The sequence below is a fragment of the Anas platyrhynchos genome, chromosome 27 (genome assembly GCF_047663525.1).
Source record: "Anas platyrhynchos isolate ZD024472 breed Pekin duck chromosome 27, IASCAAS_PekinDuck_T2T, whole genome shotgun sequence".
Classification (NCBI taxonomy): Eukaryota; Metazoa; Chordata; class Aves; order Anseriformes; family Anatidae; genus Anas; species Anas platyrhynchos.
Window position 1 is genome coordinate 7,590,142 of NC_092613.1, and position 26,445 is coordinate 7,616,586.

A 26,445-nucleotide genomic window follows, 5' to 3' on the forward strand; every position below is an offset into this window, starting at 1 on the left:
CCCCGCTCGCTGCCGCCACCGCACGGCCCCGTTCCCCGGGGCTCCTGCACGGACCCCCCCCACAGCCCACCCGGCTACCACCGCCCTACCGGGGGCTCCGCGGACACCCCCGGCCGCCGGGACCGGCCGGGGAGGGGGACACGGGGCGAGGAGACCCCCGGCTCTGAACCCCCCCGGCCCTGAGACCCCCAGCTCTGAGCCCCCCAGCTCTGAGCCCCCCCGGCTCCGAACCCTCCCGGCTCCGAGCTCCCCCCAGCGCACCCCGGCGCCCCCGGCTGTGCCCCCCCTCCCGGAGCTGTCCGCAGCCCGCGGTGCTGATGCCGCCCCCCCCGCCCCGCCCCGCGCCCCCCGCCCCGTTCCCCCCCCGCGCCCGCCCCCGCGGCTCCGCGCTCCCGGCAGCCGCATGGCAGCGGCGGCGCTCGGCGAGCGGCCGCGGCCGGCAGCGGCGGGGCGAGGAGCGGCGCCGAGCGGAGGAGGTGAGGTGGTGGTGGTGGTGGTGGTGGGGGGGGGGGACACCGGGATGCTGGAGGGGACGGCTCGGCTGCAGGCGGGGCCGGGGGGTGGGTGGGGGGCTCGGGGTAGGAGCGGCTCTGCCCCCGCCGCGCCCCCGTCCCCTCCTCCCGGTGCCCGTGCCCGGGGTGCGCTCGGTGCCGCGGTCCCTGCCCCGCGCTGCCCGGCACGGCGGGGCTCGGCCGCTCCGCTCCCGGATTTGGTGCGGGGAGCCCCGCCGGGAGCCGGGCGAGGATGCCGGCACCGAGAGCCGGGAGCCCGACTCCTGGCCGCGGCTGAGAGGTGCCGAGGCGGCGAGGAGCGGTGAGAGCGGAGCGGGGCGAGAGGCAGCGGGGGGACGGGTGGGGGGAAAGCAGCGAGGGAGAGGACCCGCTGCCGGTGCTCCAGCCCCCGCCGAGGGCTGCCGTGGGCTCCCGGGGCCGGGGAGCGGCTCCCATCCTCGGTGCTGCCCGGCCCCGGTGCAGCCGGGCTGGGGCTGTCGGGGTCCGGCTGCGCCTCGCCCCCTGCCCCTGCCCTGCCCCCGGGGCCGCTCCGAGGGCAGGGGGCGGCCGGGGGCGGCACTGGGGGGGGGGGAGCAGCGGCGGCTGGAGAGGCTGGGGCTCGGCTGCGATGAGAGAGCAGCTGTTTAGTCATCTCTCTATATATACTTCCACGATGATGATCGCGTTTTCTGATCGCTTCTGACTGCGTTTAGAGAGGGAGCCGAGAGGCAGGCAGCGCGGCTCACCTTTTAGCCGGAGGAGCGACTGCTCCCCCTCTTCCTCCCCTTCCTCCAGCTGCCCAGGCTCAGCCCCGCTCCGGGGCGCCGAGCATCCTCCCGGCCAGGTAAGGCGTCCTGCGAGCAGGGTGCGGGGAGAAGTTGGCGTGCCTTCATTCTAAGCCTGTTGCTTTTGCCCCCAGATCTCTCCAAGCTGGCTGAGGGAGCCAATGCTTTGCAGAAAGTTTTATTATCTGATGTGGCTGGGAAGGGAAAGGAATATGTGACCGAAAGAGGATATTGAAGCTCTGACATATTTTGCTTTTAAGCAAGAGCATCTTTGCTGTCTGAGCCTGACCCAACAAAGGATAGAAAAGGAGAGAACGAACGGTCTGAAGGCTCCTCGCCCCCCTTAGCATTGCGTCTCATCGACAAACTCACATGCTTATCAGTCATTTTAAATCATCCCGGTCTGCTTCCAGAAAGGGAGACACGATGAGATTTTTATTTTGCTTCTGGTTTTGTGAGCTTCTGAAGAGGCACTTATTAAGTATGGCATTGCCAGTGGAAGTTAATGTGGTAAGAACCCATCGCTTATTTCTTGACCCTTTAGGTAAATAGAAATGACTGTTCTCTAAAGTTTTCCTCCAGAGCTGTATTGATCTAGCAGTGCATGCCAGGTTTTTGTTTTGAAACTGGGATCAAACCACGGTGGCAGCGAAGCCAGCTGGCGCTGTGACAGCCAGAGGTGGTCGGGAGGCAGCAGCCGGGGTCGGAGTCCTGCGGAGCTGGAGGGGTCAGGGCACAGCTTTTCTGTCAAAGTATCCAGAGTAAAAGGATCATTTTCTTCACAGATGCTGACTTTAAGTCAGAAGGAAGCAAATTGTTTTGTGTACCAGGTCTTCTAAATGGCACCAACAGGCAACCGATCTTTTGTTAACTAGTTCCTTCCAAATTACATGTTGAAATTACAGTAATTAAAATTCAAAATGTGTGTGTAGGCAAATACATGCTTGTTAGAACTGAAGCGTGTCTGTTTCCTACGCGAGCTGAAGAGACTCAGTCAACTGTACGGTATATTTTGAGCCCAGGCAATTGCTCTCCAACCTGAAGAGAATGGGTAGCAGTTACCGAAACCCAGGCTTGGTGTGCAGAAAAGGAGGCTTCTTTCCATATTTTATGGATAAATTTTTTAACTCTTTGTTGTTGTTGTTTCCTTGTTTGTACCTAGCGTGGTTCGTGCAGCTCTGAATTCCAAATCCAGTCCTACCTCTTTTAATTTTGTCTCATTTCGGGGCAGGGTGGAGTTTCAAAGATTCATGGATAAGAAAACACAAAACCTTTGTGATAGGAGATTTGATTATTCTTCTCCCTCTCAGTCCTTCCTTACAGGCACCCAGTTTACAGCTGGAAAAAACATGTATTTTTGAGCATTTTGAGGATCAAAAGGGGCATATTAATGCAACTTTGAAAATGAAGCACTAAGTTTTCTTAACCAGCTGCATTTCTTTGTCACAGAGAAATGGGATCTAAACTTCTATGAAGAATACCCTTCTCTTTTGTTTCAGTCTCCTGTCCCTTTCATGGCTAAGTTATTTATAGCTTCCCCACACATACTGCTAGCATAGAAAGACCCATTTTATCTTTAAAAATTGATTTAAAAACGTGTAAGTCACTTATGAGTTACCAGTGCTTTATTAGAACAATTATATGTGAAGTATTTATAGTGCCTCAGCAGCTAATGTAGGTAACCTGGAATTTACAACCAAAGTTATAAGTACAGAAGAGATTTCTAATAAGGTTCCCCAGAGAAATCAGGGAAGATGAGGATCCAGTGTATTGTAGCTGCTCAGGTCACTGTACATCGCCAATCAGTCCTGGTAGAATGGCTGTGCTGGTGTCGCTAATTGAAATTAAAAAGCACAGAAGACAGTTTACCAGCAGGGAAATTAGGGACAGAATGCATTATCTTTGTCTCTTCGCTGTTTGCCTGTGTATATTCAGTGGTTAATGAATGGGATGGCCGTCACTTCGCTGCCTCCTGTTTTGCAGTCCTGTTCTTAACGCAGTGTTTCATAAAAGTTAAAAATCCACCACTGCTGCTAAAAGAAATCGGCAGCTCTGCTGCCTAAGCCCCTGGAGATTGCCTTCCAGCTAAAGACTCAGGCATGTTTTCAAAGTAGTGCAGAGAAAGTTTGCAGTGCTGTGCTCTGGCTCTTCCATGGAAAAAGGATTCTGGTCTCCAGGGCTGTCAGTCTGGCACGATTGATGCAACAAATTCGCTCTTTAGGAGAAGGAGAAAAAATAGTGCATAGTAATATTGAACAATCCTTTATAGCAAAATGTTGTGGGATATTGGCTTGGTGTATAAGCAAAGTGTCTCCTTGGGATAAGCATCACTATGGATTATTGTATGCTTCATAATTACAAAACCTCTTCCAGCAGCAGTAAGATGCTTGCACGAGGGATTTCAGTTGTCCTTTAGATAGTAAAATTGCTCAGAAAGATGCTCCACATTAAGGTGATGAATGTTAATGTGTCCTGAGGAGGAAGAGCATTTCTGGGAGCAGTTCAGTCATTTTCACCACAGATTGATTCCATCATTTTTTATTCAGTATTTTGATGGCTGTTGAAATCAATAATGCTGCAGCCTTACTGGCTGGAATGGCAGCTTTCATATAATTAAAAAAGTTCAGAGTAAAATCGCATAGAAGGCTATCATGTAGAGGATATAATTAGGCTTTGAGGGCCTGAGTCAGTGGAATCAATGGAATCTCCATTGATAAATTGACTTTTGATAGGGCCCCTAATGCATCTTATATGATAATGGTACCTTTCTCCAGACAATTTTATGGTAGAGTTTGAAAAACATAAGGGAAGTAAGAGTAAATATGAGTTAAAACACAAGTTAAATATTCTAGGAACCATCACCAAAGACCAAAAAGAAAAAGAAAATTCATGGCCAGATCAGAACCACAAATAAATGCTATAATTTCAAGAGAACGTTGATTTCCAGTGGCTGAGGATCTGGACAACTTGGGATATTTTTCGTCTAAAAATCAAGAGTGCATTGAACATATTTCACTTCAGCCTAATAGTCCTTCAGTTCTTAGCCTGAAGGACTTCTGTCTCTACCTGCTAGGCAACAGCCAAGGTATCTTCCTGCTGGAGGAAACCTTGGGTTTGGAGGCTTCCCCGTTCTGATTTTCTTGGTACTCAGCTGGTAGCATAATCCAGTGTGCACATCCTTCACCGACACACGTCCCTGCTGGAAGGTCCGTAAACTTGCACACGTGGGATTCAGCCGACAGATGCTCAGATATTCTGAGCAACATTCCTGCAAAAGTCAGAATTTTCCCCTGGGCCAGTGGAGGGTGCAAGATTTCACAACACTAAAACACATCCCTAAATCCAAGAGAGCAGCAAAATACTGCTGCTGAGCCCAGGTCTTTAATTAAAGGTGGAAGAAAATTAATGAAAACCAGAGAAGATTTTGTGCTTTTTTCAACTGACGATGTTCAGTGTCATTACATATCGAACTTTGTTAAGACTGGAAGCCCAGCTCAGGCCAATGGTGGCTTTTCATGACATGATTTCGCTGGGTGAACTGCAGGCTGATTTCAGTGGAGCTCCCAGCTCTTTCTTGACAGCTGTAGTTAAATGGATGAGCACACGAGACTTACACCTGGGGAATCACGGATTAGTCTTGTTTGTAAGGAAGCAAATATAAATTACTGTGTTTATGCTACTTTTAAAATGCTTTTAATGAGGAATCATTTGCTATTCAAAATTTCAATCCATAATAATGCCATAACCTCGCTGAGCTGATTATCATGTGCCTTGTTTAACATCATTCTTCAAACAGGAGATGAGGGCAAGCTGGTTGTTCTAAATTCTTGTGTACGTGCTGATCTATAACTCTAGCACAACGGAGCAAGACACCCTGCCTGACTTCGTGTTGTGTTTGGTTTTGTTCTGTGTTGCAGATGGAACTGATCTGACTTGGGACAGGTCTCCGAAGCAGCCGAAGTGTCTTCTCCAGTAGCAAGGCCTGGGGTCAGCATGGCAGCAGGGGTGGCAGCGTGGCTGCCCTTTGCCAGGGCAGCTGCCATAGGATGGATGCCAGTGGCCAACTGTCCCATGCCACTGGCTCCCACAGAGAAAAACAAGAGGCAGGACGAGCTGATCATTCTCAACGTGAGTGGCAGGCGGTTCCAGACCTGGAGGACTACACTTGAGAGATACCCGGACACTCTGCTGGGCAGCACCGAGAAGGAGTTCTTCTTCAACGAAGACACTAAGGAGTACTTCTTTGACCGGGACCCTGAGGTCTTCAGGTGCATCTTAAATTTTTATAGAACTGGCAAGCTGCACTATCCCAGGTACGAGTGCATCTCTGCCTACGATGAAGAGCTTGCCTTCTATGGGATCCTCCCTGAAATCATCGGGGACTGCTGCTACGAAGAGTACAAGGACAGAAAGCGGGAGAACGCAGAGCGGCTGATGGATGACAATGACTCAGAAAACAACCAAGAAGGGTCCATGCCATCCCTGAGCTTCCGGCAGACCATGTGGCGAGCCTTCGAGAACCCCCACACCAGCACCTTAGCCTTAGTCTTTTACTACGTCACCGGTTTCTTTATTGCTGTCTCTGTGATCACTAATGTCGTGGAAACTGTCCCTTGTGGCACGGTGCCTGGAAACAAGGAGCTTCCATGTGGGGAGAGATACGCTGTGGCTTTCTTTTGCTTGGACACGGCTTGTGTGATGATTTTCACAGTAGAGTATCTGTTGAGACTCTTTGCGGCCCCAAGTCGCTACAGGTTCATCAGAAGCGTGATGAGCATCATCGACGTGGTGGCCATCATGCCATACTACATTGGCTTGGTGATGACCAACAACGAGGATGTCAGTGGAGCCTTTGTGACACTAAGGGTTTTTAGGGTTTTCAGGATTTTCAAGTTCTCTCGCCATTCCCAAGGCTTAAGAATCTTGGGCTACACTTTGAAGAGCTGTGCCTCCGAGCTTGGCTTTCTCCTCTTTTCCCTCACTATGGCAATTATCATCTTTGCAACTGTGATGTTTTATGCAGAGAAAGGGTCCTCAGCAAGCAAATTCACCAGTATTCCTGCTTCCTTTTGGTACACTATTGTAACCATGACAACACTTGGGTGAGTATTACTTTTTCTCTTACTGAGCAGCAGGCAAGCATGTACTGGGAGCTTGACTTCAGTTACTCCTAAGCATTTTTCTGGGTGCATGTTCCAGAAGGGAATGGAATTGTTAAGGACTTGTTTGTTCTTTGCCTGACAACTTCTGGATTTCATGCTTTTGAAAACCTGAATAAAACAGAAAAGGTACTTAAACCCACTTGACAAATGCTTGGCACAATGGTAGATGGATGCAGGAGAAGCAGGGCTGTGAACAGTAGGTCCTGTTTTGCACTCATTTTGAAGCAAAGATAACATGAGTGGAAGGCAGTTGGCAACTGGAGCTTGTGGGTTTTTTTTTTTCAGACATTCATTTGAGCCGTAGGTTTTACACAAAATTGCTGACGTATGTTTTGTCTCTTCTCACAATGTCGGTCACAGTTTCTTTGCTTGACATGCCAGGAATTACAGGTTGCTGAATTCAAATGGCTGTTTTGGGTTGCTATGCTCCTGAAGATGCTCAGTGGTCTCCAGGACATATATATATATATATATTAAAAAATATATATATTTTACTTAATTTAGCAACGAACAGGCTTCTTGTCTGTGCTAAGTGCTGAGTTTAAACACTAATAGGAGTATGCTACAGCAGTTGCACTAGAATTTCAAACACTCCTACGGACAGGTACAGAGGTAATGATATAGTCAAAGCAACAGATATGTAGCCTGTAGGGCACTGTTTTTTTCTATTTCATTTCTGTCTCACAGATATTTCTACTGAAATTACAGATTTATGCTTAGAAAACCTTTGTCGGAATGGCCAACCCCTCACCCTGACAGGGTTACATTAAAGAAAGTAGGCAATGCCCAAACTTTATAGCTACTTTGCAAAGAGTTTTCCCACCGGGGAGTTCACACAGCTCAGCACTCAGATGTAGACAATTCTCATCCCTGTACTATGGTGACAGGAATGACCACTTCTTCTCTAAGCTGCTTTTGATTTTAAACACTTCTCTGTGCCTATTAGGCATGGACAGGCTCACAGTAGCACTTTTAAATTATTAAAATCATAATTCAGCTGTCAGAAAGGCACAGAATCTGAGCATGTGACAACTGCAAGTCTGAATTTCTTCATTAAAAGAAAATGTGGATGTTTGTCATAGTCACTGCAAGATTTTCTGGTTTCTGTTTAACAACGACTGCACCTATCTTTCTGCCAACACACACGTGTACATCGTCATACCTTTGCCACAAGAAAGTTAGGGTCAAGGAAACACTCGGGGTTGCTTGGGAACAAAACTTTGTTGTAAAATACATGCAGAATGTGCTCTAGAGTGCGATTAAGTCCCTGTTCCCGTCAGTGTGGTGACTTGGTCTTGTTCTCTTTCCCTTCCTTTCTGAACACGCGGGTAGAGAAAACTGAGTGCTCCTGAGGACTTGAAGTGTCCTCAGTACACTGCAATCACCGAAATTATACATGAACGAGTGCTTTAAATGAGTTGACAAGAATTAAAAAAAAAAACAGACATTTAAACAGAGCTTTTAAGAGTTCATTGGAAAGGGACGTATGAGGAGCTATCCAAGCCTTAAACTTAAACTTGTGGTCTTACTGATTTGGGGCGCTTTGTTGCAGGATTTTCACTAAAAGAGGTGTCTCCAGCACACAGTCTGTCAGCTCAAACTGTGTCATTCTCACAGACTTATGAGATGTACAGAGACCTGGGCGATACCAGCCCCTGAGGAGAGCCTGTGCTCTCCGACAGCCTCTGCCTGCCTCTGACCATGTTCATCGGGCACCGAGCACCTTCCTGACTGAGGACCAGAGGCCAAGCACTCTCTGCCGGCTTGCCCAAAACCCTCGCTAGACAGAGAAGTTGCTCCTCTGAGCTATCAGCCCCTATTCCTGCTCCCTGTGTCCCTCCAAGAGGCACGCTGGGGTGGCAGCAGTGCAGCCAGGTGCCCCCAGCACCAGCTCATCCCCGGCTGAGCTCCATGGCCCCGAAATGAATGAGCGGCAGCGATGAAACCTCCCGGCCCTGGGGCATCCCCATCTTCCTGCCTTGCACCCTGTGGTGTGGGCGGTTAACACCCCCTGCTCCCCTTCATCTGCCCATAAAACCTTTCCGCTTTTCCAAATTGGCATTTTCACCCAATATTTCATCTGCTTCTCTCTTCAGAAATCGTTTAAGTGTGTTTGGAAGGATCTTGTTCCTAATGAGAGCGCTGGCAATGCCCGTCTCGCGGAGGCTGCCAAAACCGCAGCCAGAGTCCCCCCCATGCTCCCTGCTCCATCAGACTTTGCCTCCTTAGCAGGTGCCCATTAGCAGCTTCCATTTCAGCCATGCTCAGAGCTTTTATAAATATCTCAAATATTATCTGCTATTTGTCTTTAAAATGTAGCCGGTATTTAAAACAAGAAATTATAAAGTGCAAGGGTTTTTAACTCAAACGCATACGCACCTGTATATACATAAATATTTTTGTTTTGAACCCTGAAACATTTAAATCCAGATAATTGAGCATTTTCCTGACACTGTAATTTCTTTCTGTGACAGAGTGCTTTATAAAAGCGATTTGTAACCTGTAGGATAACTTTTCCCGTGTTACCGAGACATTAAAAAATTAGCTCAATTTATATAAAAGGGAAAAGTTTACTTACTATGAGAAAACAAGGCTATCATTAGGAAAGCATTAACAGATGTTCCAGTTGACTAATGTTAATAATTAAAATAAAAAATCCACGCCAGATATTTGCTGCTGTAAATTAAATTCATTCAGTTGAAACCAAGGAAGCTGTGGTAGTTTGTCTGAGCTAGCCTCTGCGCTATAGCCTAGTACACGATAGTAATATAGAATTTTCCAAAAGGGTTTTTCCTCTGAGCAAAAGGCACAGAAACAACACTAAAAATGAAAATCCTTCAATTTTTTAATTTTATTTTTGTTTCTGTAGCTCAGAATTTCGCTCTGAGGTGTTCTCTCCCATCCTCCCGAGACAACTATTGCTCTGACTGTCCTGGCTCCTTGCAGTTTCGCATCAGCTTTGTTTCGGTGCAAGCCTGTTCATTTTGGAGGAGCCCTGCTCGTTCTCCAGGGCTGGAGGCACGTTCAGGGCAGGGCTGTTCAGAAGCCTGAGAGACGTGGCTGTGGTGCAGCAGCGAGCTCTGCTTCCCCCAGCCCCCCGCAGAACAGGGCCTTACCCTGCTGCTTCTCAGCCAGAGCTAAGTGGCCGTGTTACCGAGCATCTGAGTCATGATTCATATTAAATATATATACACCGTGATTTCCTGGGCTCCTGATCAAGCTGCCTGTCTTCCTGAAGCACACACGCGCACGGTTGTCCCATTACCACCACAAATAGGGCTGGACCTGGGCGCGCACAGCCCCAGAGCTCTCCTGCTGTGCCGTGAGGCAGGCGCTGCTCTGCCAGGTTCCTACAGACACAACTCGATTCCCAGATTGACCCATAAAGGAAAAGCAAGAAAATGCATTTCTTCTGGAGGGTGAAGCACCGCGTATAATAGAGTACGTGCAGCTTGTGGTGGCACTGCTCTGCGAATCGGGGAGAAATGACGGACAACTTGCCAGCTCCTTAGGTAGCTAACGGCCCAAGGAGAAAGGTACAACAGCTTTTCTGGAATGGGAAACAAAGCAAAGGAATTAAATTATACTGACCCTGCGTCTCTGATCCCTCTGCTGTGCTCATCAGCCCTGGTTTAACAGAGGCTGTTTTTAATTTAGCACGATTTAAATTTTGCTCAGGAGGTTTTATAATGAAAGCATTATTCTTGGGTGCATCTTAAATCAATCTGAATTACCGAAACAACTATTCAAAATTAATTCAAAACCAGCTATCCAATTCATGCAGAAACATTCTCCTCGAGAGGCCAGCAGCTACCCACCTTCTCTCCTGCCTTTGGTTCAAGCACCAGTCAAATAAACGTTTGATTTGCCACCCCCCTCCTTCTGCAGGAGGCCCTGGCCCCCCCAGCCCTCCGCCCCAGGAGCACGCTGCCAGTCCCCATCAGCAGCATTTCCGCCCCCCTCTTGCTTTTAACTACCTCGATATGCAGTAGCCATCAGTTTTACATCTATATCGAGACAGTTTAATTATCATAAATGGTGTTACTTTGTTCCCAGCCTGTTGTTTTTATTTACTTTTAAATGGAGTTTGATTTGGATGGGCCAGCCTCACACGTCCTCGCCCGCCGCCACGCATTGCAAACAAGGCTGCGGCGCTACGCCTCTCTCCTGCTGCTAAAGCCCAAACCGTTTTTGCCCAGAGCGCGTATTTTTCTAAGCTTTTTATAGCTGTTTTCATTTCACCTGACAACAGCAGTATGTTTCAGGCTCTCAGGCAGCATCTGCGACCTGCACCGTGGGCTCCAAATCCCAGCGGTGAGATCTGCAGCACCGCGTCTGCCTCTGCCCGCGCCCTGCCACGTCCTGAGGGACACCGGGGAGCCACAGCCGGGCCCTGGCCGGAGGTGTCCAAGTCCACCCCAGCCCCAGAGCTGGTGGTCCTAAAGCAGGCATTTTAGATAGCGTCCCTGATGGCATTTTAGAGCGTGCTGCAACCACAGGAGGGTGAAACACCTGTGTCACGGCCTGAGGGAGCTGTCAAGGAGATCTCAGCGCCCTTTGAATCATAAAACTATCAGTCTGGGGGACCAAAGAACAGAGATTTGTGATGGGTTTTGTTTGGGTTGGAGTTTAAGGCCGTGCTGCATGATTTTCTGTTGTGTAAGGAAGGCTGAGCTCCCACCGCTCACCACCCTCACGGTGGTCCTAGGAGAATCCGTCTTCTCCCTGGCCTCATGATTTGCAAGAACAGCACGGTTTTGATCCCATGGTTTTGGGATCAGCACCCGGCTTTCAGATTCAGCTGCACTGGGCACTGAGTTGGAAAAATACACGGCGTGTGCCTGGACAACGCAGATGCATCTATAGCTTATATTCAAGGAACCAGGTTAACACTAGGGAGTCACTAAAACATGTGCTGGCCTAGCTATGTCAACAGCCTGACCTGGGGTGGGACTGGGAATTCCTTGCAGTTGTCATTATCGGGGTGCTTAGGGAGCTGGTGTTTGGGGGCAGGGGCCTGTTCAGGCTTATTCGCATCGTTCCGGCTGGCGCCCCGCGGGTGGAAAGCGGGGAGCGGAACAGCAAGGCAGAACTGACACTTGATCAAGAGTTTCTGAAAGAAACGATATTAGCTGTGTTGATTTCTTGGGCTATTTTATTGGTATTCTACCCTGGAGAAGGAACGGGATGAAATTGAAGCAGTGAAACGGGACGCGAGGCGCTTACTGCCAAGCGCTGACAGCTGGGCGAGAGCAGGCTCCCGGCGTGCTGACCGCATCGCTTGCAGGGGCTGCCAGCGCCGTGCGAGGAGATCTCTTTGCAGTTCCTCCTCCCGTGCAAAGTGCTGAAACCACTCGGGCTGATAATAACCTTCATTCACCCTCCTTCGTGCAAACTCAGAGGAGTTTGCAAAGTAAGGAAAACAATAAATCATCTCTGGAGCGCTGCCACGCCGGGTTCTCCGGAAAGATTGCAGCTTGGCCCCGTAATCACATTTTGCGTGTCACTACTTCAGTAACTGCCATTAAACCGAATCAGAAAAATTGCTTTAATAGAAATGCTACTTTGCATATTTACCATCATCAGTGGAAAGACAGATGAGATGTGGGGTAGTTCCTTTGTAAAGCAAGGCGCTAAAATTTCATCACTCTCACCACTTCCTACCCAGTCAACAATTCGTATATCCACAGGCCAGAGAATAGCTTGAATTTAATATACAGAAAGTCCAATCAAACAATGAATTGATGGAGCTACACAAAGAAGCCATTTTCCTGAGCTTTCATTCTCTTGACTCCAGCTTCATCTTATATGAAATGTGTATCAATTTTCTTCCCCTAATGGATTTACAGATATTGTGTGTGAAATGTCTTTGTATCAGAAACTACAGATGGAACCTTTTTCCTTCGCTATCTTGACGTAAATCTCAGGCAAGCATCTCATTTTTGAGCTATTTGTATTCACCAGAACCCCAGAAGTATTAAAATACCTTTACTCATTCTCATGGCAAGTAGAATTCACGGGATTTTTCTCCCTCTTAAAAAAAAAAAAAAAGAGGGAATTTATTTATCCTTAGATTTTTTGTGGCTTTGGGTATTTGTAACAATTGCACATATGTGCAAATATCCCATTTTTAATAGGCAAGACAAAATAACTTTCCTTTAAGGTAAAGTCATTGTGTGAGAAGTAAATTATTTGAATAATGTCGAGTAATGGTACTGTCTAAAATTATAACACGTCTACTAAATTTACCAACGGGAGCCTTGGCAGAGATGCATCTTTAGCAACTGAATTAAGAATTTTTTCTTAGCTCCTCTTTCTTTTTTTTCCCCTTTCCAGCCTGCATCATAGTGAGTGCCTGAGAAACGCAGATTAAGATAACATTGTATTTTTGCCCGAGATGAAGGGAAGTGATTGGCTTGCTGACTTGGATCGGAGTTATTTTTAGTCTCATAAAATGATAATTTCATAATAGCGCTGACCCAGTAAAAGTAATTAGTTTACATCGATCAGCTGAAAATAGGGGACAGAGTAGCCACTGCCAGTAGGAGAGCAGCACAAGGGGAGGGGAAGCTATAGGCCCTGCAACGAATTAGCCCGAACTGATTACGTCTCTTGGCTGACTGCAGCCCGTGCACTTGAAATCAGCTTTCAGCATGAAGTGCGGGCAGAGGCACGGCTTCCCTGGCACTGCCGAGGGGATTTCGGAGCGCCTCCAGCCCGGTGCTCACATCACAGCCAAGGCGAAGCCCCCCCAGTGCCAGCATCCGTGGGTCTGGTGTGGGGTGCGGAATGTGGCATGGAACTCCTGGCCCACTTTCATGTTAAGGAAATGATACGAGGCAGCTTTTGTTGCTAATTTAAATGGATCCCTACCCTCAGGGCAGCTGAAGACAGAAGGTGGGAACACCTGTGACCCTGGGCACTCAGGTGGGGCCACCTCATTAAAAGAAAAAAAAAAAAAAAAAAGGCAGAAAGCTACAGAAAGCTGTAAGATAATTGGAGAAACTTTTCTCAGCTTAGTGTCAACAGCAATCTTCCGTGGCACCCACCACGCTTACAGCTGGGTTTGAGTCTCCAGCAGAGAGCCTCGGCTGTACCAGGGCTCCTAAATGAACAGCTCCGCTGTTACCTGTGCGGCTCTGCGGGGCTTGGGGGAGGCTGGGTACAGCTGGCATTTAATGCAGGCGGTGTCTTCCTGCCCTTCATACCCACCCATGCAGAAGTGCACAGGGACAGAGCTGCCACAGCGTGTTATCAGAGGACGGAGCAAGTTTATTTATTTTTAATGCAGCACAAGCCTCAGAAATGGAGATCTCCGATCCTAGCTGTTGGTTCCCGCATTACCCGGGGAAGTGCTCTGAGAAGATGTGCCTGGGCATGACCCCAGGCGCAGGAGGACCCGGCCTCGGCTCCCCTCCAGGCCTGCAGCAGGGTCTGGCAGCCCCGGGGCTGTGCAGAAGGAAAGAGCCCCCATTAGGTCATTTATCCATTGCCCTCTCACTCTCACCGCTTCGACATCCAGCACAGATTTTTATTTTTTCTGTCAAACTCTACCACATCCACTGTAAATTTGTTAATATTTTCCGTTGGGCAGGCAGCCTGCCGCATGTTTTCTCAGCTTTGTGCCACTCCCCAAGAGCTTTCGTACAATCCTACAGCAAAATACTGCTCTCGTGTTTCCCGTAGAGCCAGCGGTGGCATCCTGCCTTCCCGCAGAAGCGCAGCCAGGCGCTCCCAGACACACCAAACCCCAGCCCGACGGAGCTGCCACCTGCGATGTGGCCCAGTGGGAGCCCCCAGCCACTGCTCTGGGTGCCACTGTCCCCGGCTGTGCCCCAAACACCCCGCGGAAGGGGTGCCTGTCCTCCCTGCGGGTCGTGCTCCTGGACGGGCACTGCCCGCAGAAACAGATCGTGTCTGTTTAACTATTTACCAGCGCTACATTAGAGCGCATTCAAGGGCTGTAATTCACCTCTTAAGGTTACAAGTAAGCGTGGAAGAGTTATTTTAAAATCAATATCTAGCAGAATGCCATTGTTCCAACATTAAAACCTGCTGGGAAATTACTAGGAGGCATGTGGCAAGTCAAATCACTGCCTGCCAGAGGAGGAAACAATTCATTACTTCTTTAAAAGGTGCAAATCTTTACTGGCTTTTCGTTTTGGTTTGCAGCCTGAGAAATGGTGCTGGAGCATCTGGCTCTTTCTTTCTCTCATTCTTTAGTGATTTCACTCTTTTGTTCTGGCTCTGCTTCACGGACTTCTCCTTGCTTTCTGCACGGGTTTGGGTCTGGGGACGAACACTGCGGCATCGCCGCCAGTTCTGTCGCTCTTCCTGATGGAGGCCAGCACTTGGCGTATGAATTCTCTCTCACCTATAAAAGCATCTGCAACAACAACAAAACCAAAGTGGGCAGCCACTCAAAGTCATTTCATGAGCAGGCTCTTCACCGCGAGGATTCAAGAGAGCCATTGAGCAGATCGCCTGGGGAAGCCTGCTGCTTTCATCTTGCCCTGCCATCTGCAGCAAAATTAAAACACAGATCAGCTTTAGCTTTTTGCCTTCAGGACTTTGCAAAATTTGGCTGATGTATGTCCCCAGAAAGCCCTTGAGAAGGATTGTTTGCTACTGAAGAGAGTAGCCCTGCAGAATTGGGCTACGTGCCCCTGGAACCGACGCTTAAGCGCTGAGATGCAGAGGGCTCGGTGCAACGGTGCCGGGGAGCCTCCTAATAACAAGGTCAAACAACTCAAGTGATGTATCCTGCCGTGTGGACGGCAGCCGCAGGTTACAACGTGCACACACAGGGTGCAACGAATGCGGCGGTGGCAGTGCTGCAGCGATCGGCACAGGCAGAGCTCGCCCAGCCCGCCCGGTACCCGGCAGCACGAGAGCTGTCACGCTTTTTACCAGCTCCCGTTAACCAAACAACACGTCCTCAACGTTTTGAAGTACCCTTAGCTTTTTGTTACAGGTAATTATTTTTCGTATACTAACTGCTTTATTCTGTCTGTACACGTGATTCCCCTTTGCCACCTAAAAGACCCAAATTGCTGCTGTTTTTCTCATCTTGCCTGTAGATGCAGGGTTTCACATCAGATGTGAAAACAACAGAAGATAAATTCTTCGTTCACTTTCAGCCTTTAATATATAAATGCACAGCTTGAAGATCACAGGATTTCACCCCACAACTCAACAGTCCCTTTGCTTCTTCTCTGTGCTAAGCAAAACGCTTCTTACTATTATTTAGTCCTGCCTATTTTCTCGCCCAGTTGCCACAATCCTCAGTCCCTTGTCAGTACAGTCTACGTGCACTTTTGGCCTATAATTTGAAGACAACACATCTTCAGCAGTACATGCGATTTTTCTACATTTGTATGAGCTGCAGCACAAGGGAGTCATCCTCCTTAAATATTAATTACAGTCACCATGATGAGAACAAAAATAACACATTATTTTTCAATTGAAAAGGATAATACAAGCCAGCTATTCTTGCAGCCTAATGCTTGGCAGAAGTAAGCTATCTTCAAAAGGAAAGCTAAAATGAGAGAGAGCTGTTCTGAGCTGCTTTCTCCTAGAATCCATCCACATTAGTGTCTCAGTTTGGATCAGGAGCACCCTTTGAAAGCAAACTCTCAATCATCCTGTCCTTCCTGCAGCTTGGCTCACAGTGCAAAGAGGTTGCAGAGCACGCCAACAGCATCCCTGCCGGATGGAATATGGCTGAGAGACGCGCTGAAGGAATGTGCCTAATGTGCTCTTACTGCTAATGGGTGCTCAGGCCATGAACCAGACTAGCACTAGTCTAAAATTAACCCTCCCCGAGGTGCATACGGGGGGGATGCTGGGTCCTTCCACTCCAGAGCTCAGCTCCTGGTGAGTCCCACAACCTGCTAATGCAGATACAAACTTACTCTTTCCCTGCATTTGATTTCAGAGCTCATTTTCAGTTATATCCCTGCTTTAGCATCTTTTGAGGTTTCAAAATTTTCGTGGTCCTTTGTCGTCAGTATTAAATGAACGAGAGCTCCAATGGTTTCTTTCTGCCTCTTCAGAGGGAAGATAGAAGTAGGCTGTTGTCGATTTAACAGAATCTGACACCTCCGTTACTCTACTGTATGAGAGTCTTTTTCTAGTAATCAGTGTCTGAAATGAGTGGAAACAGGACTTAAATTTACCACTTTGAGCATGAATCAATGAAGCATTATTGCCAACACACATCCTTCGCTGTCACACATTTCAGTTGTGCCGTTGGTTCAGAAAGATTTAAAAGCCTGTCTCCCACCCAGCTTTGCACCTGTGAGATATCCTTTTTATCGAACTCACTCTCTGATCTCTGCATAATTAACCAAAATATGAAATCCTTAGCTTCTGCTGTGTGTGTGCGTGCTTTAAAACTTCCTGCAAGACCACTAGATTGTGTACAGATGGGCAATCACGGTCAGCTCACAGGAGGCAATCACAACTTTTACTTGGTGCCTCTTTCGTTTTCCTGCCTACTTACATCTGCCTAACCGTCTGTTCATCAATCCAGGGAGCATCCATCATGTAATAGGATGAGTTCTACTGAGTCAGACACTCGGCTTCAGTTCACGAAATGAGTTGGCATGATATCCTAGCCTTGGCATGCTGTATGCAAAGACTTCAGCCCTTTTAGATATTTTTCTGCTACAGAGGAATAGCAGGACAGATTAAATAATAGAAACATTCATTCAGCAAGACAGTTGTTGAATGAAAACATGCAAAACAGATCAAATTAGGTGAAAGTCACCTCTCTTGCTAAGGGTAAAAACAAGTAGTAAGCAGGGCCAAAGGTACACAAGATTTGGGCTGCAGAGGGCTGAGCAGGATGAATTCCACCACTAATGAGCTTAGTGAATAAGCTCATTACCTAATGAGCTCTATTGAACAAGCTTGATTTCCAGTCTAGGGGAAGCCTTCTGAATAGATAAAATGTAGGTAAACAGCTACCTTGGTTTACAGACAGAAAATGTATCTGTAGCTCAAGAGCAAAGTCACTGTCATTGCCAGATACTTTCTTGAGAGCACAGATGACAAGACTGCAATGTTTTTTACCTCTTGGTGGAAAAAAAAAATAAAAAAAAATCATGAGTTCATGGATCAGAAGAGCACCAAGTGGTAGATGCTGCTTTCCAGGTTTGACCACCCTTTACAAATTCAGATGCCAACAAGGATGCACGCTAACATGACTCATTAAAACACGCATCCTAAAACCTTTCCTCAGGGGTTACCAAAGGACTGTTCTGCCCTCCATGGAGACATCACAGAGCTGGACTGGGTAACCCCCAGAGGTCCTCTCCAACCACAAACATTCCATGATTCTATGAACAAATGCTGCTGAAATGGCCTATTTCCATGGATGTCCACTTAAATCCCAACCTTACTTTTGTGACCTGAGAAGACATGTCAGGAAATCTCACATCTCACTGTCCTGTCACAGATCTTGTGGGCAATTTTTTACAAGGCAGGAGTCTTCAAATATCTAGTCTGTAAGGAATAGTCCATTGTGTATCCACACACTGCTTAACATAATTTTCAGTTCTGTCAGATCGGAAAAAGGAGAAATGAGTTTTCAGAAGAGGCTAGATCTACAAATGCTGAAAGAAAAATCTTTAAATCTTAATTTTGTCTTCTGCATAGTAACACTTGTACTTATTTTTTACCATCTTTTTTTAGCCAGCAGAAGATTTTCAGCAGATACTGAAGAGTTGATAAAACTGTTTAGCTCCTATAGTTGTGCCACTCAGACACTGCCTCTGTCCATCCCTTGCCTGTTCTCATCTGAGCAGAGCTGGAATATGTTTGAAGAGCAAAAGGGGAGGACCATGTCTGAACTTCATGGAAAAAAAAAAAAAAAAGCTAACTTGGTGGGAGATAAAGAATTTTGAGGAGAAAACAGGTGTTCAGTCTTTAAAAATATGTATTTAAAGCTATGCATGCATGCCCTCAAGTGCACATCACAGGGTAAACAAACAGGCGCACAGCTCACTTGTATGTGTCAGTATATATTCGCATGATTGCAGCATGAAAGTCTGGCACCAAATGTACTGTGAACTGAAAATGAATTTCAGCAGCTTTTATGATTCATTTTTTGTCAGAAACAAATGAGGCGTCTGTAGCTTCCTCGTTAGCTGTGTCCAGTGAGGTTCGTTCACTGCTGCCGCACATAAGGCCTGCTCGGACCAGGCCGCAGCTGCACGCTCCGATCACAAAGGGTGTCAGGAGGAACTTCGTCACACTCAGTGATTTACACCAGGGAAAATGAAAGTCGGTGACAGTAGAACAGGCTCTGTGGATACAAATTGGTAGGGAGTGATTTGGGAGACGTTTCGTGCTACCTTCATGGGAAGGCCATCATGGTGAGCGGTGCCTTTGAGCTCTGGGCCCTCCCCAGCGCTGCGTCTCACCTTCCTTGTTTCACCAGCGCTTGCTTTGGATATCCTGGGAAGAGTGGAGATTCTAGTGCTCAGTGTTAGGTAGATAAAGCATTTAAGAAAACTGTTGGATAGACTTTGTGTGTAGCCATTAATAACTGCTCTCCTGGCAATATCAAAACAGCGTGGGCAGGCAGCGCTTCTACTACCTGTAGCTCTTGTCTGTACAGTAAATTAAATCCACCTGTTAAATCATTGCAAACAGAGAAAAGGCGTTTATCCGAGCACGTGTGCTTACTGAATGCTTTCATCTGCTTATGATGGAAAACGTTGGTGAATAAAGCCATGTCAGACCAGGACTTGTGGGATGCTGAAATGCGCACATACGTGCGTTTTGAAATGCGCCCTCCCCTTGGGGCAGCGCCTTCAGAGGACAAGCGGGGGGCAGCCAAACGGAGCCTCGGGCACACAGCTCGTGGTACGGCCGCTGGGCAGGAGCAGGGCCTCTGCTGAGCGTGGTGTACACCACCAGGCAGCTTAACACAAACGCATGCCAACCGTATTCGTGCAGCACAGCAGGGTAGCGGGAGTTATCTGTCAGCGTGGCCGAGCACGGGGGAGCGGGCAGACGGCCTCCCAGAGCCTTGATGTGTCCTGTTGATCGATGAGTCTTAGCTGGCCCTCGGCCTCGTGGCTGGACTGCACTGCGAGCCGCCTCTTTCTCTAAAGGTCATCATCAGAGTTGATGCGGAATGCCATAAAACACGGTGTAGAAGTAGGCTGCCTCGTGTCCTGCATTTCTGGCCAATGTTTTCTCTCATCGGCTGTCACGGTGGCTTAGGGTAATGGGGCTCTGAAGGCTATATATGATTGCCAAGGGACACTGAAGAGGGATTTTCAAATGGCTGTGACTATTCTCACCCAGTCTTATCAGCAGGGGAAGATATAAATGAAAACACAACAGTGTCTTTGCTTTTGTGCAAGCCACCACTGTAACTCAAGACAAAAAGCTTCATGTGAGCAAGGCAAAATGATGCCAACTCCATGTTTCCCACACCAACTTTCAGCAGGTGTTTGGGAAGGGCCTGACGACCATTTGTCAATTAGCTGTGTGAATGTCTGTGCTGGGATTCTCAGGGAGAAGTGAGATTTAAATTCTGCCCCTGGCTGTGAAATGACAGAGCTGCAAGGCTCTGTGCCCGGCTCTTCCAGGCTCCCACAGCAGGCAGCTGCCCTCACTGCCCCGAGGGAGCTCACGGGGGGCAGCTGCTCCCCCAGCTCCGCTAGCAGCTTAGGCAACCTCAGCAATCAAACGGGAATTTATGCACACCAAAAATGATGCCCTAGACTTCATGAGTTACTAACTGCTTGGGCTATGAACTTTATAGAGGGAAAAACTCGGAAAAAGCTGAATCCCCAGCTTCCTCGAGTTTGGTTAGGTAGACATGCATGGTCAGCTATCCCTCCCAGCCCAAAATCAGACCATTCCAGTCACAGTTCTGCTGCAGGACAGGCACTGGTCCCACCACACGGCTGAAAGACCCATGGGCTAGAGAGAGGGGTCACGGCAGTGGTCCTACAGCACCCACATCAGTGATCGGCTCAAACGGCTCACTTCCAGACATGCAATGAAATCTAAATAAAATATCAAAGAACTCAACCTCTTCTCACAGATAAAAGGAGAGAATGGTTAAAAAGAAAAAAAAAATCACACAGAATTATAGATGATAGAATAAAAGATGTTCTACAGGTTTGTTTTCCTGCTTCATAGGGAAAGACCAAAAATGATTTAGCAAAATGATAGCAGAAGTTGCTGCCTTCCCAGAAGCTGAGTTAGTATTAATAATAAAATACTGTAAATAATGAATCTACAACATCATCAAGCCAAGAAACGTATGTATGTTAAAAAAAATAGACAGGCATCTCCCCAGGCTTTGGCAAAAGGTTGTCCTTCAGATGAGACTGCAGATGGGCTGTTTCGCTCGCTGTCAGTGACTTAATGAAGCGGTTACGTCTCTTCCACATCTGCTGATATCTGAAAGTATTTCTGTTACTGTACTGGCCTCTCCTTGCATTAGAGTTTATCTACAATTTATCACTTTTAATAGATGATAGCTGTAATGCATTCAGACAGGAGAAAAAACAATTCACCTGTCTACCACACAATACTTGGAATTAGAAAAATTGGATGTCAGTGTCTCAGGCAGTTGGGCATTCTCAAAAATTTTACCCAGAAGCTTACCAAAATGGAATATATGCACTTTGTGCCAAATACTGTCACACAGTATACAAAATGTTAAATAGCAGCAAAATCAGTCCACTTGAATTGCAATATAATGTAAGGTTTTGAACTTTTACTATATAATCCTTTTCAAGTTATTCTTGTGTATATTCTCCTATGGTAAAACTTTTTGTTTTGTTTTGTTTTGTTTTAGCAAAACGTGGCACACGAAACACAGTCCAAATACGTAGCATAACAAAATGTAATCATAGGGGTCAGTTTGCCATCTAAGATGCAATGCATTCTGTATATCTATTTTTCCACTCAACTTTTAAATGCAATTTTCTATTCCATTCCCTTGAAGACCAGGTTAAATCAATAAAATAAAAATAGCATTATAATATTATATATTGTGGCAAACGACTAATGTCCATTCTGGTCAGTAGCTGTAAAAGTGACAAACCCAAACCAGATTTCACATCATCATGAAGACCTTTGACTGTCTGCATCTACACTGCTGCTGGTCTAGGGCACAAGGCATCGCACACAAGACCATGAAAGCCGCTGACATGAGACCCTGACTTCCAGCACTTCCCAGATTTGTCAGGCTGTCTTGTCCACAGAGGAAAATCATTTAATCAAGAGTGATCACATTTCCAAATACAGAACAGTGATTTCAAGTGTTTTTAATTGGCTCATCATCCATCTTAGAAGAGTTTAGTGGTTTCTCAAATAGTGGGATCTTTCACAAAACAGACCACGTCTCTCACCCAGCTGTAAAACAGACTTCACATAAACACAGCGAGATGTTTCCAATCCCAGGCATGGAGAGAACACTCATTTAAAAATATGATTAATACAAACTTGTAAGAACAGTCGTGCAGCTCACTGAAGACACCATTAAGTACAGGAGGAAAAAAAAAAAAAAAAAAAAAAACCACCACAAATCTCTGATTGATTCTAAAGACTTCTCCTGTAAGATGCTCGTGCATCTTATGGACACGCCAGCTTTCCAGCTGACAGTGTGTCTGGGCTGTGCTGCTCTCAGAGTCAGAGGTAATAACAGCAAAGGCAACAAATCATCGGCTTAGTCAGTGGACAAGTGGACAGAGTCCTTCCAGCCTTGGAATTAAAAAACAATCGCTCTGCCTAATCATTATTCATTGTGTATTTTTCCCTTGGACAGATCTGTCACTGGTTCATAAAACACCACAAGATGACTGTCAATTTTAAGCAATTACATGCAAGATGTGTAATGAAATAGTTGGAGACAATGCCACAAACACTTTTATGGCACAGAAATCATAGGTGAATTTCATGACCTTTCTATGGAAACAAGTTGAAGAAAAGAAATCAAGTGAGCAGAAGTCACTGTCCACAGCCTGATGCATACACAGCAGGCTCAAAGGGCATCTTAAAATCTGCCCTATGCAGTTCTCAAGTCCCAAGAATACGGTGAATGTGACCTTCACCACAACCCTCCATGCATCCAGCCAGGAGTAAATCAGATTCAGCAGGCATGAAAAAGAGTCTTGAGGATTATGTGTAAGATATGAAAAGCAATCATACCACTATATATGATAGAAGATAACCATAAAATAAAAGACTGAAGGCCTGAGTCACCGAGCAGTTATCTATACTGGTACAAAATTATTTTAAAATGTTACCATTCAGATATGGTATAAAATCATATCCCTCTTGCAAAAAAAAAAAAATAATAAAATAAAATAAAAGTTCCAAGTAGTAGAAAACAAAACCCATTAAACAAAAGGCAGCCCTGAGGAAAGATGTGGCAGAAGCCTCAGTCTGTCTTCCATCTAGCAAACCAGATCATTTTTCTTTATAGGTGCTCAAACTTTTGCATGTTTTAAGAGCAGTTCAGTACGTGCTGCTAGACAGAGTGGTGTCTGAAGCGTTGCAGTGGAGGATGGGCACCCACAGGCAAAGATACAACACGTTTTACATCTGTTTTACACCTATTCTGCATCTAAGTTATTTTCCAAAAGTGTCAAACCTGGACTTCACAATAAAATTATCATAATGGTTTGGTTCACAGACATGACAAAAAAATTATTTTTGTGTGCTGACACAGGTGAAGTACACACAAGACCAGTCAGCGTAAGCAAGAAGAGTTCACCACCCTTTATGAGATTTGTATGCTGAGCAAGGCTTTTCTAGGTTGTATATCAGCCTATGTGCAAATGAACAGTCTGAATTCTGGTCTAATTACACACACAAAACATGTCAAGCATCACAAGGAGAGTGGTAGGAAATGAGGTCTAAAATTTCAGAGATTAGGTTGATGAAGAGATTGTATGCAGCTGTCAGTAAAAGTCCTCTTCCTTCTCCACAAGTGTCCCCCGTGGTCACAGAGTACCTGCTGAAAATGCCGCGTCTGACAGCAGATTGTGAGGAAAATTCTGTGAATTTAAGGGATATTGGCTTTATGCCCACTGTGAATAATGGGCTTTGTCAAGAGTGATCTATTCGAGAGCCCAGTGCTGCTCAGGGCTGTCTGTGGGCCACAGGTGACCCGTTACAAGGCACGGCCTTAGCAGGGGCTCCCAGAGGCATTGAGCTCCAGCCCCAGCACCAGCGGTGTGGCTCTCAAACATAAATTGCTCATTGCCTTCCCCCAAAGCCTTCTACTACAGCCACAACGCCTACCACGCATAGTCCTTGTTCCTTAGCAAAAAGACGTCCCATCCACAGCACGAAAAATGAGCCACGCACAGCGAGGGGCAGGAGAAGCACAGCTCAGACACAAAGCTCTCTTCCACTTAGATGGCTCCTAGAGCTAGGGCAAGCTTGGGGGGGTTAACTGCTAAGACTAAAAAACTCTTTCTTGGGGACCCAGGGAAGAAAAGCAATTATTTCTACTGCTTCTCCTGTTGCCTTTCTTCATATTAAGCATCCTCCTAAAACGTTTTTTTTCCTCTTCCATCTGAGCCATGTACCACTTTTCTCTGCCTTACCAGAACAGCGATTTTCTGCTTCTATTTAGTGACTTTTCGAAAGAGAGGGGCTGTGCTGCAGCCCCGGTAGGTGACCTGAGTGCTAAGATGCCTCGCGACTTGGCTGCTACAGCAGTTGTAGCGCTGCCGAGTCTGCAACCCCGCAACGGCTCCGCAGAGCGAGCAGCTGGTGTCTGAGCCCAGTGACGTGAGATGATTCCAGAGACTAATGTTCTCCCAGCTCGCTATTGACACATGGGATGGGTAAATGAGATTTACTTTGGCATCTCATTCACTTCTCAATCCATCTTAGCTAGTACTTTTCTTTTCTCCCCTCCAGCCTGTGCATGGAAAGGTCAATCAGTTTAATTACAGATGTTAGACACACACGTGCCATTTGCAGACCTGCTCAGCATGCTCAGCAAATGGAACTCCGTTGCACACTCCTCCTGCCTTTGGCATTGAATGTAGCAGCAGGAGGTTTCTTACGGCAGCAAAGAAACCTCCCCATGTTGTCACTGGACTAATAACAAAAAGCAATAGATAACTGAACTGAAGCGAGATTTAATGACATTTCTGCAGCCTCGCTAGGACTGTCAGAATATGCTCCAAACATTTATTAAAGTTCACCGCCTTCCTAAATAAACATTGACATCTCCATTTCACAGCTGTAGAATCCCAGCCAGCAGACCGCTTCCACACAAATCACACGGTAAAGAATTCCCCGCTCCTGCTCTGGGGCAGCAGCAGAGCAGGGGAACCCGTGCAAGCACTCAGACCATCGCCTGCACCAGGACGGATGTGGCGTAGGGATCAGAAGGTGGCTGTGGACAAGTTATTTTATTTCTTTAAAGACCCTGACTCCTGTTGGAGGTGAGCAGTTGGACAGGGAATGGGGTGCGAAGTTCTGCCATTTGTTAAGACAGTCAGCCCAGCACTTTGCCACCTGTAGCTGTCCTGCAAACCACTGCAATGTCACTGCTGAAGAAAATTCTTCTGACAATACAGGGAATTTTAATACCTATCGTTACTCTCCACATCCCAGTTCTGCTCAGTACTCCCATACTCAAGACACTTTGCAAAGCAGAGGCACAAATGATTAGGAAGCTACAAATGGTCTACTGAGACTGGCACATTGTTTTTGCCTCTTCGGAGAAACCCACAAAATTCTACAGGGGTCAAGGAAAACAGATGTTAGATGCCTCGGTCTTTGGAACCGATGCTGTACAGCGTTCCAGGAATTCATACCGCAGTATAAACTTCACTTTAAAATACAGGATTCTTTAAACATTTTAATTGCATCCTAACCTTTCATTAATTGGGCTTTATGCAGCGAGCAACATCACAATAATAGGTCTGCAACCTCTGCGCAGAATGCAAATGGGCTACAATCAGGGGAGAGCACCTGAGCATGCCAGGCCGCCCGCTGCTGCGGGAGCTGATGGACTCATCCAGCACAATAGAGAGTTCCTAATCATTCAGTGGCCTTTGTTTCACTGGATTTACTTTCAAAACAAGAAACATCTGAAAAGCATTCCCCACACACCACCGATTTTGGCATTGACTCATCAGAGAGGCACACAATAGCTCTGGAAAGTGATGGCTTTCAACAGCTCTGAAAAGTCACATTTTAAATTTATTTCCATAATAATGAGTCTAGCGAACAACTTTGTCAGAAAGATTTATTTGCATACCTCACATTTATGTTTTCGTGTCATTTTTGAACTTCCCATAAGCAATGGATTTTGTGGCTAATAAAAGTGGCAACCCTGAGGGCAGCAACTTGGTTTATGGCTTCGGTGCATGTGCACAGCCTGCACCTGGGCAGCAGCGCTTGAGGTCCCAGCCCTGTGGGATGCTCCACACCTCTCCAGGAGCTCCCCTGTCCCTGCTTGCAATGCACAGAACCCGGAGGATGAGGCCACAAAGCACAGCATGCGGGGAGCAGCTGGGACAAACCGCAGCTCCACCACGTGCCCTGTGCACCCAGGCAGGTTTTAGTCCAGGTTTTAAGGCCAAGGTTGCCCCAGCCTCCAGGAGAGCCCAGCTCCCTGGGGTGGTCCTGAAGCAGCCGCCCCGCGAGCCTCCCTGAGGGGCTGCGAGCAGCACCTGAGACCCTGCCCCAGTCCTCCCTGCGCCGGGCTGGCTGCAGGCGTCCCTCGGCAGAGGCTGGCTGTCCCGTGGGCACTGCGGTGCCGTTTGTTCTAATTCGTGTTGACATTTCATTTCACACGCTATTAAATGGACCTCTTCAGAAGGATGAAACAGAAATTTGCTTTAGAAAGGAGAAAAATAATGTGTGCTTTAGCACAAAACAAGCTCGTGATTTATTTTTCCTATAGTAGTTAACATATACAGCACAAAGCACCCCGTCAGCCTAACGCAGCCCCGCTCTGTTGTAGGCAGTACCGTACCTGGTGACTGTGGCAGCACAGCC

General features: G+C 47.1%; 1 protein-coding gene across 5 annotated transcripts in view; it reads left to right on the top strand.

The window, feature by feature from the left end:
* The first annotated feature begins 365 nt into the window (after positions 1-365).
* KCND3 (potassium voltage-gated channel subfamily D member 3) overlaps positions 366-26,445 on the top strand; it is a 113,696-nt gene continuing 87,616 nt past the window's right edge. For 2 of the 5 annotated variants that reach the window (XM_027444753.3, XM_072028257.1), the window contains exons 1-2: positions 366-476; positions 5,194-6,378. In XM_027444753.3, coding sequence (XP_027300554.1) covers positions 5,270-6,378 — 1,109 coding nt within the window. In that variant the 5' untranslated portion in view covers positions 366-476; positions 5,194-5,269. Of the gene's footprint in view, positions 477-625; positions 814-1,178; positions 1,336-1,667; positions 1,787-5,193; positions 6,379-26,445 lie in introns of those variants that run through there. The other 3 variants (XM_027444754.3, XM_005013678.6, XM_072028256.1) reach the window with 3 other exon arrangements.